The 16,874-nt window shown below is 43.5% G+C and overlaps 1 protein-coding gene across 1 annotated transcript in view; it reads left to right on the forward strand.

Moving 5' to 3' along the window:
- Positions 1 to 16,874, forward strand: part of LOC308154723 (E3 ubiquitin-protein ligase NEDD4-like) — a gene marked incomplete at its 5' end in the record, with an annotated part of 59,204 nt that overhangs the window by 25,349 nt on the left and 16,981 nt on the right. The window contains 3 exons of the mRNA XM_080527911.1: positions 9,784 to 9,840; positions 11,078 to 11,212; positions 13,000 to 13,188. Of these exons, the coding sequence (XP_080384037.1) occupies positions 9,784 to 9,840; positions 11,078 to 11,212; positions 13,000 to 13,188 (381 nt within the window). The remainder of the gene's footprint in view (positions 1 to 9,783; positions 9,841 to 11,077; positions 11,213 to 12,999; positions 13,189 to 16,874) is intronic.

A 16,874-nucleotide genomic window follows, 5' to 3' on the forward strand; every position in this document is an offset into this window, starting at 1 on the left:
TGCCGCTGTGCTGAACAGACGCTCGCTGTTAACACTTGTGCAGGGTGCGCCAAGATACACACGGGCAACCTCGGCAAGCGCTGGAAAACGGTCCTTATTGACCTGCCAGAAAGCCAAAGGTGGTGCGCTTCGTGCTATCGGTGCCTCACAGAGATAGAATTTAGTCTGCAAGTTTGCAGAATCACAGCTGTCGGGAGCACCCTGTTCCTCCTGAGTATTCAATATTTCGGAATACATGGCCTGCAACGACCCTGCTCGGGCCACTTTGCGGGGAGGCTCTGTGTGCGTTTCTTCGCCTGTCCGTGGTGGGAAGTCTGAAGACACTGTAGGGACAAACGGGGCCAATAATTTAAACGCAGGCCTAACAGTTCTGTACTCGTTATACTGAGTATACGACAAATTAAACGTTCTATTCTACACTACAGTTCTAACCTGCTTTTGTGGCCAGGACACCGGAAAGCAATGTGCGTGCATGGGTCTTGCAAGCATCGTTTGTGAAGTAACGGTCCTTGTACCTTTCATGACAAAATAAAACATTAGCCTGACATTTATTTATTTGCGGTAAACCTACAGAAAAAAATAGGCTATAAAATAGCCTATGTTACTCACCTGGGATCAAGTACTGTAGCCAGGACGTAGAGAGGCTCAGATTCTATGAGGCTGAATCGCTTTCGGAGAGCTTCCAAAAGTGTTTCTTTCGCCGTCTTAACACCCTGGTCAGTTTCAGCACTTGTCTGGAGCAGACGGGTCAGTGCCATGATGGCTGGAATAACATCCGCTGCCGACGCTGTTGATGAACTGATGTCTCGTGTAAGCTCCTCGAATGGTGTAAGTAGTGACTAGTGACACTATATTTTCCATCAGTTTCCACTGACTGGCGTTGTAGGTGCATGGCAAATCGTAGTCGGCTGCATAGGACAGCAACACGCGTTTCTGCTCGAGGAGACTCTGTAGCATATAAAAAGAGCTATTCCACCTCGTTTCTACATCTTGTTGCAATCTATGCAGAGGTTGACCAAGCTGTTTCTGTATGTCTTGAAGACGCGAATAAGACACAGACGAATGTTTAAAATGTCCGACAATTCGTCTCCCCATAGCCAGTATGTCACGGATGGCACGCTGTGACAACAGTCCCTCTTTCACGACAAGTTGCAGGCTGTGTGCCATGCAGCCTAAGCTGGGTAGACCAGCATCTCTCATGCCCTTTGCCATATTTTGGGCATTGTCCCGAAGTATCACATGCACTCTGTCTTTCGGGATGTTCCATGACTCCAACATAGTGTTGAATGCACCTGCCAACGCCGCAGCCGTGTGTGAACCTGAAAACTCTTGGGAGTGTAGAACCGCCTGCTTCAGTTCAAAGTTTTCGTTGATCCATCCGCTTGTTAAGTCTGACGTCAAAAGTGACGTTTAGCCATTTCCGTGTCCAAACCAGAAATTCCCCCCACCAGAGTACCTGTGAACTACAGCGGTAGAATGACAGTTTAATCGTTTTTTAGACTCGGATCTATTCATACAACAAGGGACACAATACTTTCCCGTTTTCTCCATATTGTCAGGGTATTTGAGCCTCGGAAAAGCGCTATATAAATATAATTAATTATTATTATTATTTCTCCATTTCGAAGACAGCGCCTCAGCCAACGTTGGCCCCGGAAACACGTCACGACTTAACAAGCGGATTGTGCGGTAAGACTCAGCATGGACATCGGTGACACACTTGAACTCCAAATATCAGAGGTAAAACTAATAGCAGTTACGTTGCTTTGTAGAAGGGTGTTAATGTTGTTATATACGGTCTGGTATAACTCTGGCAAAGCGACGTCGGTGAAGTACTTGCGTCCGGGTATTTTGTACCGCGGATCCAAATGGGTTAACAGCCGTGTGAAACCCGCATCCTGTACCACTGATAGTGGCTGTTCATCTAGCCCAATAAATTCCATTACTGCCTTTGTTATGTCTTTTGCTTTTTTACTATCGCTACGGTATGGCTCGCTGCTTTGAAACGCTGCCAAAACGGTGGGCTGTTTTAGCTTCATAGACGGGCCCGCTGCTGCTGATGTTGCAGCAGCCTTTATCTTCTCATATTCACGAAACTCCGTTACATGACGATTCGTCAAATGTCGTATAAGGTTTGTCGTATTGTACGACTTACTTGACTGTCCTCCACGAGAGATGTCTTGTTTGCAGACGTTGCATATAGCATTTTTCGGATCTTTGGGGGACACTGTGAAAAACTGCCAAACTGACGACATGGCCATGCACGAGTCTGACAGCGGATCCTTCCGCTGCTGCATCGCATTCGCGACTGACGGATCCTTCCGCTGCCGCATTCGCACGTCGGAAAAGTAGAGCAATGCAAAAAAGATCGGTTTTTGCGATCGGCCATTTTTGCCGATCACCGATCGAGTCATTTGGAGTGAAATCGGCCGATTTAAATCGGTGGCCGATAAATCGGAGCATCCCTAAAAACCACCTGTAGGACGGACAGCAACTGAATTCCCTAAACACAGTCGTGTTTAGGGATGGCAATCGAGATCCGCTTCCAGGTGAGAACTGGTAACACATTTTTCGATGCATCGGTGTCAATAACATCCGAGGTTATCAATTCTCTTATCGGTGCTGCCATGTTTTCCTTTATATGTAAAGTGAAAAATGCAGTCAGTTGCTCTCTGGATCCTTTTCAGTTTGCGTATAGATGTAACACAGGCACAGATGATGCAACCTCAGCCATGGTGCACTTCATATCTAAGCACTTAGAGGACCCTACCTACTATGTCCGACTCCTATTTGTTGATTTCAGTTCTGCTTTTAACACGATACAGCCGCACCTTTTAATTGAGAAGTTAAATGGGCTTAATGTCCCCCCCCTCATTATAAAATGGTATCACTCCTTTTTAACTAACCGCACACAGCGGGTCAGTGTTAATGGCACTCTTTCGGAACCCAGAACCATAAGCACTGGTGCTCCACAGGGTATAGTCAGTTCCCCTGTGCTCTTTACTTTATACACAAACGAGTGCAGAAGCACCTACCCTAGCAACCGCATCATAAAATTTTCGTATGACACTGCCATCCTTGCTTTAATCAAAAAGGACAGTGACCTAAATGACTATTATTCTGAAATCCAGAGGTTTGTTAAATGGTGTGATGTTAACTGCCTGGTTTTAAATGTTAAGAAAACTGAGGAGATGGTGTTCGACCCCAGAGGTGTTGGGGACCACAGGCCTGTGGTCATCCACAAACAATCCATCTCTCAGGTCGCCTCTTACAAATATCTTGGGGTTTTCATTGATAACTCACTCACCTGGAGCACTCATGTAGACAGCCTTTGTAGCAGATTACAACAACGACTACACTTACTACGCCGCCTTAGAGTTCATGGTGTTGACCCAAAATTTATGCTACTTTTCTACCAGTCTGTCTTAGAGAGTCTCATCAGATACGGCATTACATCTTGGTTTGGTAACCTATCTGTAAAACTAAGGTCCAAACTGGTCCGACTGATACAGACTGCATGGAAGATCATAGGGGTGAAAGACCACTCATCCCTGCAGTCTATTTTTGAACAGGCTACTCTCAGACAGGCTAGTAGAATTCTCATGAATCCCTCCCATGTCCTACATGCAGAGTATGAACTGCTGCCCTCTGGGAGGAGGTTCAGAGTCCCCCGCGCTAGATTAAATAGATTTAAAAATTCTTTTATTCCCGTTTCTGTTAAACTTTTAAACTGCACCAGATGAATGTAACTTATCTTGCTTATCATTTTATTCCCACTCTTGTTTTAATCAGGTCCGCCTTCTGTTTGTGTGCTAATATCCTGTATTGTCTGTTGCTCTTTGTTGGCTGCTGTGGGGTGTAAGCCCAATACAAATTTCCCAGTGATGGGACAATAAAGTGACTCTTGACTCTTGACTCTTGACAAGCCCCCGTGGCTTAGTTGGAGCAAGTGGTAGCCATGTGAGAACAATCCCAAGGTAAACAACGGCCCCGAAACCTGAATATACATTATCTACCTCTCTCTCGTATTATAAACTACAGCACTTAAACGTTGTTAATTAAAGTTATTTTCGCAGTCTAACTTTACATTTTGATATTTGAACTATTCTTGAGTTAATTGTTTATTTTATTAATAGCAGGTTACATATTTTGCAATGCTCAGGCAGGATAGTTTCCTTTTATTTTCTTGTTCAAACGAATACTGCTCCATTTAAACTGGAGACAAGTTCAGTTCGCCTAGACTAGTCAGTGGCATCTACGGACCCACACTGGTTTATTTTTTATGTATCGAACCTGTTGTCCCTTTTTGAAACTGCCCTTTGCGGTTTCCTGTTCAATTCAGGTTCGAATTTTTGTTTTGTGTGTTCTTTTTTTTTTATGTGAGGTTAAACATGGGTGAAGTATCTTTTGGGGTTAAAACTAAAATAAATATTCTCAAGTGTATCTGATTCTAGGGATGCTCCGATCTGGATTTTTGGGGCCGATACCGATCACCGATTTTTTTTTTCAAGATCAACCGATACCGATACCGTTTTTTTTTTTAATACATAACTGTAGGCCTACTGACTGGATAGCCTACATATTTTTTGCTTTTTAGACAAAAGTTTTGATCCATTAGGCACCAAGCAAATGCAGACCCATTTTTATGGCATAGTAAAAGTCTGGCCTATCACCCAGTTAGGGCCTGAAGCCCAAGTCAGTCGATATGGCTGTATAAAAGACATCATAAACGTGGCCTTCATGGTTTACATACTGTTACGTCCTCCTATGTTTTCTGTTCAGTTATCTGTCTTCCCCAGGTGTTCATCGTTTTGCCCAGTCCACGTGTCCAATCATCAAATCCACCTGTGTTCCTGCCCTTGGAATCCTCACTCAAGTCCACCTGTGTCATCCAATCAATGTTCCCCCTGCCCCCTGAATAGGCCCTCAAAATAATTATTCAGTATATATATATAGCCTACTTCAATATACAGTATATCAGACAAATGCTAAATGACACATTTAATTTGAATGTAACCTCTTTTAATTAACAATAGGCTATACAAGTTGCCAACATCTTGGTAAAAAAAGGAAAATAAATTGGGACATTACCGGTATATGAAAATATTTATGGAAGTCTCATATCACTTGAACTTCACTCTAAGCATGGAGGGCAAATGCCTACATACAGTAAGATAAATAAATAATAATAAATAAAATATCTGAACCTCAGTCCCAACTCTAAATTCAGATTTTCAATGAAATGTGTCAATACAAATGAACAATAAATGTGAAAGAACAAAGATGGAACAGAACAAACAGAATGTGAAAGAACAAAGGTAGCCTAATTTCTACAAATATTAAAATGAATGCCAGACCCAGTCCTATGCTAAATCCTATACTCGAAATACAGAACTTCACTCTGTAAGCATGGAGGGTAAATTCATCTTTATGAAAATCAGCATCTCTGCATTCTTTGATGATAGTCTATTTCTTTTCTCATCAATAATGTGTGCCGCTGTGCTGAACAGACGCTCGCTGTTAACACTTGTGCAGGGTGCGCCAAGATACACACGGGCAACCTCGGCAAGCGCTGGAAAACGGTCCTTATTGACCTGCCAGAAAGCCAAAGGTGGTGCGCTTCGTGCTATCGGTGCCTCACAGAGATAGAATTTAGTCTGCAAGTTTGCAGAATCACAGCTGTCGGGAGCACCCTGTTCCTCCTGAGTATTCAATATTTCGGAATACATGGCCTGCAACGACCCTGCTCGGGCCACTTTGCGGGGAGGCTCTGTGTGCGTTTCTTCGCCTGTCCGAGGTGGGTCTAAGTCTGAAGACACTGTAGGGACAAACGGGGCCAATAATTTAAACGCAGGCCTAACAGTTCTGTACTCGTTATACAGTATACGACAAATTAAACGTTCTATTCTACACTACAGTTCTAACCTGCTTTTGTGGCCAGGCCAGTAACGATGAATTGAGAATCAAGGACCCCAATTGAAATAAGCCAGTGGCTTTCTTGGGTTTTTATCCTATTAGTTGACCTTGTATGTAATATGTACTTTCATGTACCTACTTCTGCAAATCTTCTAATAAAGTTTTCAATCAATCAATCAATCAAAACACCGGAAAGCAATGTGCGTGCATGGGTCTTGCAAGCATCGTTTGTGAAGTAACGGTCCTTGTACCTTTCATGACAAAATAAAACATTAGCCTGACATTTATTTATTTGCGGTAAACCTACAGAAAAAAATACTCACCTGGGATCAAGTACTGTAGCCAGGACGTAGAGAGGCTCAGATTCGATGAGGCTGAATCGCTTTCGGAGAGCTTCCAAAAGTGTTTCTTTCGCCGTCTTAACACCCTGGTCAGTTTCAGCACTTGTCTGGAGCAGACGGGTCAGTGCCATGATGGCTGGAATAACATCCGCTGCCGACGCTGTTGATGAACTGATGTCTCGTGTAAGCTCCTCGAATGGTGTAAGTAGTGAGTGACACTATATTTTCCATCAGTTTCCACTGACTGGCGTTGTAGGTGCATGGCAAATCGTAGTCGGCTGCATAGGACAGCAACACGCGTTTCTGCTCGAGGAGACTCTGTAGCATATAAAAAGAGCTATTCCACCTCGTTTCTACATCTTGTTGCAATCTATGCAGAGGTTGACCAAGCTGTTTCTGTATGTCTTGAAGACGCGAATAAGACAAAGACGAATGTTTAAAATGTCCGACAATTCGTCTCCCCATAGCCAGTATGTCACGGATGGCACGCTGTGACAACAGAGTGTACAGGAGGCTGCAATCCGTAACTGGACCCTCTAAAACAAAAATCAGTTTAAAAGACCCGAACTACCCACTGTACATACTTTGTGTTTTGTCCCCCGCCCCCACCTGTGGTGTATGTCCCCACCTGTCCTACATACCTTATGTTTTGTTGTATTGTTCTTCTCATGATGGATGTACGTTTATCTTGTAGATAGTAATAGTTATTTGTCTGTATTATCATGTAGATAGTACTAGTTCTTTTCTTATGTCTGTCTTACATGTAACGATGAATTGAAAATCAAGGACCCCAATTGAAATAAGCCAGTGGCTTTCTTGGGTTTTTATCCTTTTAGTTTGACCTTGTATGTAATATGTACTTTCATGTACCTACTTCTGCAAACATTCTAATAAAGTTTTCAATCAATCAATCAATCAATCAAAAAAAACAGTCCCTCTTTCACGACAAGTTGCAGGCTGTGTGCCATGCAGCCTAAGCTGGGTAGACCAGCATCTCTCATGCCCTTTGCCATATTTTGGGCATTGTCCCGAAGTATCACATGCACTCTTTCTTTCGGGATGTTCCATGACTCCAACATAGTGTTGAATGCACCTGCCAACGCCGCAGCCGTGTGTGAACCTGAAAACTCTTGGGAGTGTAGAACCGCCTGCTTCAGTTCAAAGTTTTCGTTGATCCATCCGCTTGTTAAGTCTGACGTCAAAAGTGACGTTTAGCCATTTCCGAGTCCAAATCAGAAATTCCCCGCACTAGAGTGACTGTGAACTACAGCGGTAGAATGACAGTTTAATCGTTTTTTAGACTCTGATCTATTCATTCAACAAGGGACACAGCACTTTCCCGTTTTCTCCATATTGTCAGGGTATTTGAGCCTCGGAAAAGCGCTATATAAATATAATTAATTATTATTATTATTTCGCCATTTCGAAGACAGCGCCTCAGCCAACTTTGGCCCCGGAAACACGTCACGACTTAACAAGCGGAATGGTGCGGTAAGACTCAGCATGGACATCGGTGACACACTTGAACTCCAAATATCCGAGGTAAAACTAATAGCAGTTACGTTGCTTTGTAGAAGGGTGTTAATGTTGTTATATACGGTCTGGTATAACTCGGGCAAAGCGACGTCGGTGAAGTACTTGCGTCCGGGTATTTTGTACCGCGGATCCAAATGGGTTAACAGCCGTGTGAAACCCGCCTCCTGTACCACTGATAGTGGCTGTTCATCTAGCCCAATAAATTCCATTACTGCCTTTGTTATGTCTTTTGCTTTTTTACTATCGCTACGGTATGGCTCGCTGCTTTGAAACGCTGCCAAAACTGTGGGCTGTTTTAGCTTCATAGACGGGCCCGCTGCTGCTGATGTTGCAGTAGCCTTTAGCTTCTCATATTCACGAAACTCCTTTACATGATGATTCGTCAAATGTCGTATAAGGTTTGTCGTATTGTACGACTTACTTGACTGTCCTCCACGAGAGATGTCTTGTTTGCAGACGTTGCATATAGCATTTTTCGGATCTTTGGGGGACACTGTGAAAAACTGCCAAACTGACGACATGGCCATGCACGAGTCGGATCCTTCCGCTGCCGCATTCGCACGTCGGAAAAGTAGAGCAATGCAAAAAAGATCGGTTTTTGCGATCGGCCATTTTTGCCGATCACCGATCGAGTCATTTGGAGTGAAATCGGCCGATTTAAATCGGTGGCCGATAAATCGGAGCATCCCTATTATGTCACAAACAATAGACACAACATTGCTAAATAATATCACAGTCACAGGATGGAATGTAGGTGGGCTGAATAATCCAACCAAATGTACTAGAATTTTATGTCACCTAGCCAAATTGAAATCAGGGTGAAATCTGTGTGGTCCCCGCACAGGAATCGATATAAGGGAATCGACAAAGAATGGAATCGATAAGCAGAATCGATCATGCAATCGGTATCAATCATAATATCTTATCAATTCCCATCCCTAGTCGTGTTTCGCGCTGACGTACTCCTGCATAAACTCTTCCGTCAGAGTGCTAGTGTTAATTAACGCCAAAGAGCGGCGTAGAAGCAGCCAGTTGCAGAGTAGGTTTTAGTGGGGACTGTGCATCCACGGAGTGTGGGAACCCATTAGTCACAGTCACGGTCCCACCATCTTTCTGCTATTAGCTGAGTGGGAGGTGGTGTTGTTGTTAGCTCAGGCCAACGCAGTGCCATCCAATCAGCAACACTCCTTCTGCCAGTTTAATCTCACACAGGTTTCTCAAAGAAAGCTTTAAAGAGGCATTTCACTCAAAAGAGAATTGTGTCAGTACACCCTTCATGTTAGGATATTAATGAGGCTCTTGTGCTTTAAAGTGATGATATTTTGGGACTATGAAGGGTGGATGGAAGGGTTTTATACTAGAACATGTTTAGGGGTGAATTATTATTATTTTCCCCAGTTTTCTCTGAATCAAAGCAGTAGACATGTGAGACGGTGAACTCCCACATAGGGAAGAGTTTTAGGCTTACATGAAAGAAACAGGGACACAGCACTCTGTTATCTTGTGAGAATGTGGCTTTCTCACTGATCTGAGTGAAAAGGTGGTCTATAAATAACCAATTAAGCCTAATCGCTCTAACAACCAATTAGTCAATTTGAAAGTAAGCTTTATATATTTATTTTTAAAAGCAATTTTTCGCTTTTTGACCCATGTTTCACCCCGTAATCCAATCAAACAATGATAATCCACAGTGATCTGATTTCATGTGCCCGTTACTGACACCCCCACCTCCCTCCCCTCCATGTATGGTCTGCTGCTTTTGAGGTATCTCACTTATCCAGCACTCCCTCCTCATCACAGGAGCCCTGCCCCCCCCCCCCCCCCCCCCACCACACACTTCCACTTCCACCATGCTTCACCCCACTACCTCCCCTCGCCTCACCCACTTGTCCCTATCTCTGCTGGGACACCACACCTCTGTCCCCCCCCCCACCTCTCCCCCAGCACACTTCCATGTCTCCCTCTAAAGACAGCTGTTGTTTACCAGCAGAGCTCCGTGACCAGAAGAACCAGAGCTCAAACTGTCACAGGCGCTGAGGAGCCCATGGTAAAGTCCCAGTCTATAATACAATGTAACTGTGATATCAGTAGGGATGCTCCGATTTATCGGCCACCGATTTAAATCGGCCGATTTCACTCCAAATGACTCGATCGGTGATCGGCAAAAATGGCCGATCGCAAAAACCGATTTATTTTTTTTCTTTTCTGGGGAAGACAGATAACTGAACAGAAAACATAGGAGGACGTAACAGTATGTAAACCATGAAGGCCACGTTTATGATGTCTTTTATACAGCCATATCACTGACTTGGGCTTCAGGCCCTAACTGGGTGATAGGCCAGACTTTTACTATGCCATAAAAATGGGTCTGCGTTTGCTTGGTGCCTAATGGATCAAAACTTTTGTCTAAAAAGCAAAAAATATGTAGGCTATCCAGTCAGTAGGCCTACAGTTATGTATTTTTTTTAAAAATCGGTATCGGTATCGGTTGATCTTGAGGAAAAAAATCGGTGATCGGTATCGGCCCCAAAAATCCAGATCGGAGCATCCCTAGATATCAGTACACCTCACATCATCTCCTTTCCCGCACCAGTCTTTTGCTTCAATCTATGAACAAAGCTGTTTTTCCAATTCCACGTTGGGCGAAACGTTATGGCTCAATAGGATTTGTACCACTCATGGCTTTGTATATCCATTCGATGGGCTCCAACAGCCACACAGTGTTGGAGATATCTACCAACTTCACAAATCAATTAGTGGCACACATGTTTCAGTATTTCTTCATGTGGAGTCCAATGTGGTCGTGTGTGTGTGTGTGTGTGTGTGTGTGTGTGTGTGCGTGTGTGTGTGTGTGTGTGTGTGTTTTCTATTTGAAGTCCATACCACCTTTTTGTCTCATACAGTTAAAGTTACAGTTTTAATGGTTTTATTTTCTCCAGAGAACATCCATTTTTCTCTCCCTGTGTGCTTAATGACTAGTGTTCCCTGTACCCTCTAGTGGTTTCAGAAAGGCTTTTATGTCGTTGCTTCATGTGTGTCTCTTTGCTGTCCTGTCCTCCTACTCCTGGGAGTTTATGTTAAACTGCTTGTTGTAAAAGGCAAATTATTATTGTTGCCGGAGGGCAAATTCTCCCTCAGTTTGATGATAACCCACCATCTGTGGATGCTGTGATAAATGCAGTCCCCATCTGATGTTCTCTCTAGATAGAAAGATCCTCCTCAATGGCAGTTTTCCAGCTGGACTAACTTTCCCTTTTTTTTTTTTTCTTTCTTGCTTTGGCCAGCAGCCCTCAGCGGCCTACGCCTTGACCACCCCAGGCCTGCCTCCGGGATGGGAGGAGAGGAAGGACGCCAAGGGACGCAGATATTACGTCAACCATGACACCCGCAGCACCACCTGGACACGGCCTGTCCAGCAGGTAGACACACACGCTTGGGCCTCTGCTCTGGGCTGACAGACACAGCACCGCTCTGCATGGGTCTGCTGGGCCGCAACCCCCGTCCCTCACTGGTTACATCTCTCTCCTCCTTCTCACTTCTTTCTCTCTCTCTCACTCACTTCTTTCACTCTGTTTCTCGATTTCTCTCTCTCTCTCTCTCTCTCTCTCTCTCTCTCTCCATTGCTATCTTTGGGCATGTTCTTGTCTGGCCACCACCACTCCCCCCCACCCTCTTCCTTCCCTCACCCTCCCTTTCTCATACACTCTCATGGTCAGTGTTGGGCAGTAACGAGTTACTAAGTAATATATTACTGTAATATTATTACTTTACCCAGTAACGAGTAATATAACGAGACTACTCTGCGGAAAAGTAATATTATACCTCGTTACTCCGCCAAATAAGGGCCTCGTTACCCGTTACAATGGCTGTTAAACGTATAATTCATGTATAGTACCGGGGTTGTTGCGTGCAAAGATAGAACAGATATACAAGCTATCAGCACACTGCGCTGAGGTGCATAGTAGCTTATAGATCTGTTCCTTTTAGAACGTGCCGCAGCCTGCACACATTTATGACGTAGCCTAGTGTGTTGACAACTGACAGCGTGGCGGCGTTTCTCAAAACAAATCAAACCATGGCGGATGATGATGAACAGCGTACATTTACTTTCCACGGCTGGAAGTATCGACACTATTTTGACTTTGTGTCTGTCAAGGATGACAAAAATATTAATCTCCGTTGCAAACTTTGTGCGGGGCAAACATATTTTTGCGGGTGGAAAGGGGGAAAGTAATATGTAATATAAAAGTAAAGTAATATTATTACTCTTGATTCCAAGTAATAAGTAATATAAGGATATTACTTTCCTAAGGAGTAATATGTAATAACTAATATATTACTCTACTAAGTAATATTGCCCAACACTGCTCATGGTCTCATACCTTTTTCTCTCTGATATCTTTCTCCCCCTCTCTCTCTTCCATGTCCATCTCCATCTCCCTCTCTCTCTCTCTCCTCCTCTTCTATCTATCTGATCTCTCCCTCTGTGTGACTCTCCCCATATACTTTTGTCTTGTTTCCTTCCCGAAATGTTTCCCCTCCACAGAAATGCCTGCTTCATCATTGGTCCCTGACCATTGGACTGCACCATCCAACATTCCCTTTTGTCCCTGTATCTGGGTTATCCATGAATATTCCCATTCAGAGTTCTCCCCAGGATTTTTGAACGTGGTGCTGGATTGCATTATTAAAACCTGACTTGTTTATTCATGTCAAAATGCTTGTGTTTTTAACAATGTTGTTGGCGATCAAAGATAGTTACTCTATCTAAATATCTAGTTTAATTTGCCTTGAAATGTTTACATAGTGGTGACGCAAAGGTCACAGTGTGGCGCAGCGCCACTCTTACATCCTTTGTGGAGAACCCTGCCATTCAGACAAAGACAAGGTCAAAGACAACTGTAAACTCTGTGTCAGGAAGCCTAATTCACACACATAAGTGTGTGTGTGTATGATCAATTCAAATCCAAAATGGCACTAGTTGCTCTTTGAGTTAAAGATAATTGGATATAAAAGCAGAAGCACCCTTTAATGTTATAAATGACTAATCCTAGTCAGTGTGCTGTAAAGCAGTAGATTACATGTTGTTGACCTTCCCTTTAACAACGTGCAGAAACTGACACATTGATGCATTGAACAGCCCAATCACTCCAAGCCTCGTTCCTCCTCCTGCTTGGTAAACCAACCCGTCTCTTTCCCCTAGCAGGACACTGAAGATGGCCCCAGCACCTCGGGCGCTGCGGCTGCAGGCGGGGCCTCGGCCTCAGCCTCGGCCTCCCACTCGTCCTTAGCTGCCTCCCCCTCCACCTCCTCCACAGCCTCGGCCATCGAGCCCCAAATCCGCCGCCCCCGAAGCCTCAGCTCCCCCACAGTCACCCTGTCCACACCCCTAGAGGTGAGACCGTCCCGCCCTACCCCTCCATCTATCCTCTCCTTCCCGCTCTCCTTCCTTCCCTCCCTCCTTTCTTCATCCCCCCCATCTCCTTCTAACTCTAACAGTCTCGTATCCTTCCCATGATCCCTCCCTTCTCTCTTTCAGGCTCAGCTTCTCCGCTGCCCTGCTGCCACTCTTCTTATCCTCTAACCATTGTGACGATGTTAACCTCATCATTTATTCATCTCACCTTTTTTTCCCCCTCGCTCTCTCATCTTCCTTCTTTCCCTCCTTCATGAGTAACTCCACAGCTTTTGGTCTCATCTTATGGTACAGAGTGTGAATGAGTTGGCAATGGATGCACTGTGTCATGAAAACTATTAGCCAGATGGAATGGCTTGTTTTATTCTGACCTTGTTCGTCAGTCATTTCACTACGAACATAATGACTATCAGCATCATCATCGTCAAGAGAATTTGGAAGCAATTTCAAGCTGTTACTCAGCACTTTCATTCTATTCAGGAAGCTTCTGGTTTGACCGCTGACTGACTCATTCTTGCGGTGTGAGGGGGTACAGCTCATGTTTTAGGTTGTTCTCATCTCTGGAGTCATCACATGGAGTGTTGTCACGACTAAATACTATAATCTGATAAATACAATAATCTGTGCTGGAATTGGGTCAACTTCCAGCTTCAAACACCTGATTAGTCATCTACTTCCAGATGTAATTATTATTGTTTGTCTCCAATGGGATAATCTCTGCCAGTGGTTACAACCCACCTGAGAACATTAGTCATTAGTGGTCACATGATGAAACTGGGTCAGAGTGTATCATACAGAACTAAAACATGGTTGACTGCTCTCTGACGTGTGATTGGATCAGCCACACAGTTACTGCTACACCCTATCCTATTGGTCAAGAACCTGAAATTCAGGATGCTCCCTTTGTTGTTTACTTTGTTTTGTATGTTTGTCATACAGCAGTCGTACCCTGTACGGTTAAGTCTAGAGGTGTTATTGCGTCATTTGGCACAAGGGCTATAGAATCTTCTAGAACCACTTGTGTGAATCTAGAATCACATTGCTACTGTACTGATGTGACTAATGATAATGCCCTCTCGTTCTCAGCTCAATGTGACGACGAGCTTTGTTAGAACTTGATGACTAAGGGCTTAGTGTGTTCTTTTGATACTCTCCCACTGTTGAATAGAGAATGGTGGATGAGTCACGTCTTGAAGGCGATGTGGTGGGTGTTAACTGATGAGGGAGAGAGGTGCTTATTTGGGTCATTCAGGAGGCCTGACCTGGGGGGGATGTTGAAATCTTGCGTCATGGTGATGAAGTGACTTTAGCAGCTGTCACACGTATCTGGTTAGCTACACTCATCACTGTGTGTTTGTGTTGGATGCTATCTGGATCAGCTGACAGCTCTGAGAACTTGAAGCAAGTCTTACAAGAGTTTGTTACCTCAGTCAGAGATTGTATATACAGTGCGTTCAGTTAGTATTCACCCCATGGGCTTTTTCCACTTTTTGTTGTGTTCCAACCTCACATTAAAATAATATTGAATATATCTTTTTGTTACTGATCTACACAAAGTACCATATAATATCGAAGTGAAATTATGTTTTACAAATGTTTACAAATACATTAAACTATTCACCCTTTGCTATGACACTCTTAACACTTGCTCAAATGCAAAAATGTCATCAACAAGTCACTCAATAAGTTGAATTGAGGCCATCTTAATGGGAAGATAATAGTTCATGTGATTTTGGAATTAATATGTTTTTATAGGGTGTCTAATTTGCACTCAGATGGACTCCACTGACATTATAGGATATGTTGTGTATATCAGTGACAAAATAAATTAAATCTATTTTTAAAGTCAGGTTGTAACACAAACAAATGTGGAAAAAGTCCAGAGGGGGCTGGGTACTTACTGAAGGCACTGCACTAGAGATACGCCACTCCCTTGATTTACTAATCCTTTAAACAGGATTTGCCTCAGTGATCTTGGAAGGCTTTCTTTCACCTATGAATTAGCTTACTTCCTCCTCTTCCCACCTCTGATGTCATGTTACGGTCATGTAACTGTTTAGATGTTCTATGCATATGTTTTATTCTTTCTCTGCAAATACTGTACAATTATCTGTACAATATAATACTATATAAATGTGTGTGTGTGTGTGTGTGTGTGTGTGTGTGTGTATATACAGTGGGGAGAACAAGTATTTGATACACTGCTGATTTTGCACGTTTTCCCACTTAGAAAGAATGTAGAGGTCTGTAATTTTTATCATAGGTACACTTCAACTGTGAGAGACAGAATCTAAAAAAAAAATCCAGAAAATCAAATTGTATGATTTTAAAGTAATTAATTTACATTTTATTGCATGAAATCTTTATTCTTTATTCTCTAGTTTTGCATTTCACTAGTGCCCCTGTCACTTCTGGTAGCATGAGGCGGTACCTGCAGCCCATTTAGGTTGCACAGGTAGCCCAGCTCCTCCAGGATGGCACATCCATACGTGCCGTCGCAAGAAGGTTTGCTGTATTTCCCAGCACAGTCTCAAGAGCATAGAGGAGATACTGGGAGACAGGCTTTTACACGAGGGGAGCTGGACAGGACCCTAAAAAATGACCTCCAGCGGGCTACTCGTGTGCATGTTTCTGACCAAACTGTCAGAAGCAGACTCCATGAGGGTGGCATGAGGGTCCGAAGTCCTCTAGTGAGACTTGTGCTCACAGCCCAGCACTGTGCAGCTCGATTGACATTTGCCAGAGAACACCAGAATTGGCAGGTTTGCCATTGGTGACCCGTTCTCTTCACAGATGAGAGCAGGTTCACACTGAGCACATGTGACAGACGTGAAAGAGTCTGGAGACACCGTGGCGAACGTTATGCTGCCTGCAACATCATCCAGCATGAACGGTTTGGTGTGTCATTGATGGTCTGGGGAGGCATATCCTTGAAGTGTTCCCTTAATTTCTTTGAGCAGTGTATATATATATATATATATATATATATATATATATACACTGAACAAAAATATAAACACAACACTTTTGTTTTTGCTCCAATTTGTCATGAGCAAAGTGTTGCATTTATATTTTTGTTCAGTGGACATACCTCCACAATTATTGGCACCCCTGTTACAGATGAGTAAAAAGGGTTATAAAAGATTAACCTTTTGGTGAATTAGCTTAATGTTACACAGAAAAAAAGAGAAACATCCAACCTTTTAATTGGAAAAAAATAAAAGAATCAAAACCATGTGTGGCACAATCTCCCGTTGCCAATAAAACAGCACTGAGTCCTCTCCTGTCACGTCTAATGAGGTCGGAAAATACAGAGCAAGGAATCTGAGACTATTCCTCTTTATAGAATCTCTCCAGATCATCCAGGGTCCTATGTCCTCTCTTGTGCACTCTCCTCTTCAGCTAAGCCCACAGGTTTTCAATGGGTTTAAGGTCAGGAGACTGAGAAGGCCATGGCAGAAGCTTGATTTTGTGTTCAGTGAACCATTTTTGTGTTGATTTGGACGTTTTGGATATTTTGGATCATTGTCTTGCTGGAAGATCCAATGACGACCCAGTTTTAGTTTCCTGGCAGAGGCAGCCAGATTCACATTTTAAATTTCCTGGTATTTCATGGAGTTCATGATGCCATGTACCTAACAAGGTTCCCAGGGCCTTTGGAGGAA

Source organism: Nansenia antarctica (assembly GCF_963989245.1).
Source record: "Nansenia antarctica genome assembly, chromosome: 4".
Lineage (NCBI taxonomy): Eukaryota > Metazoa > Chordata > Actinopteri > Argentiniformes > Microstomatidae > Nansenia > Nansenia antarctica.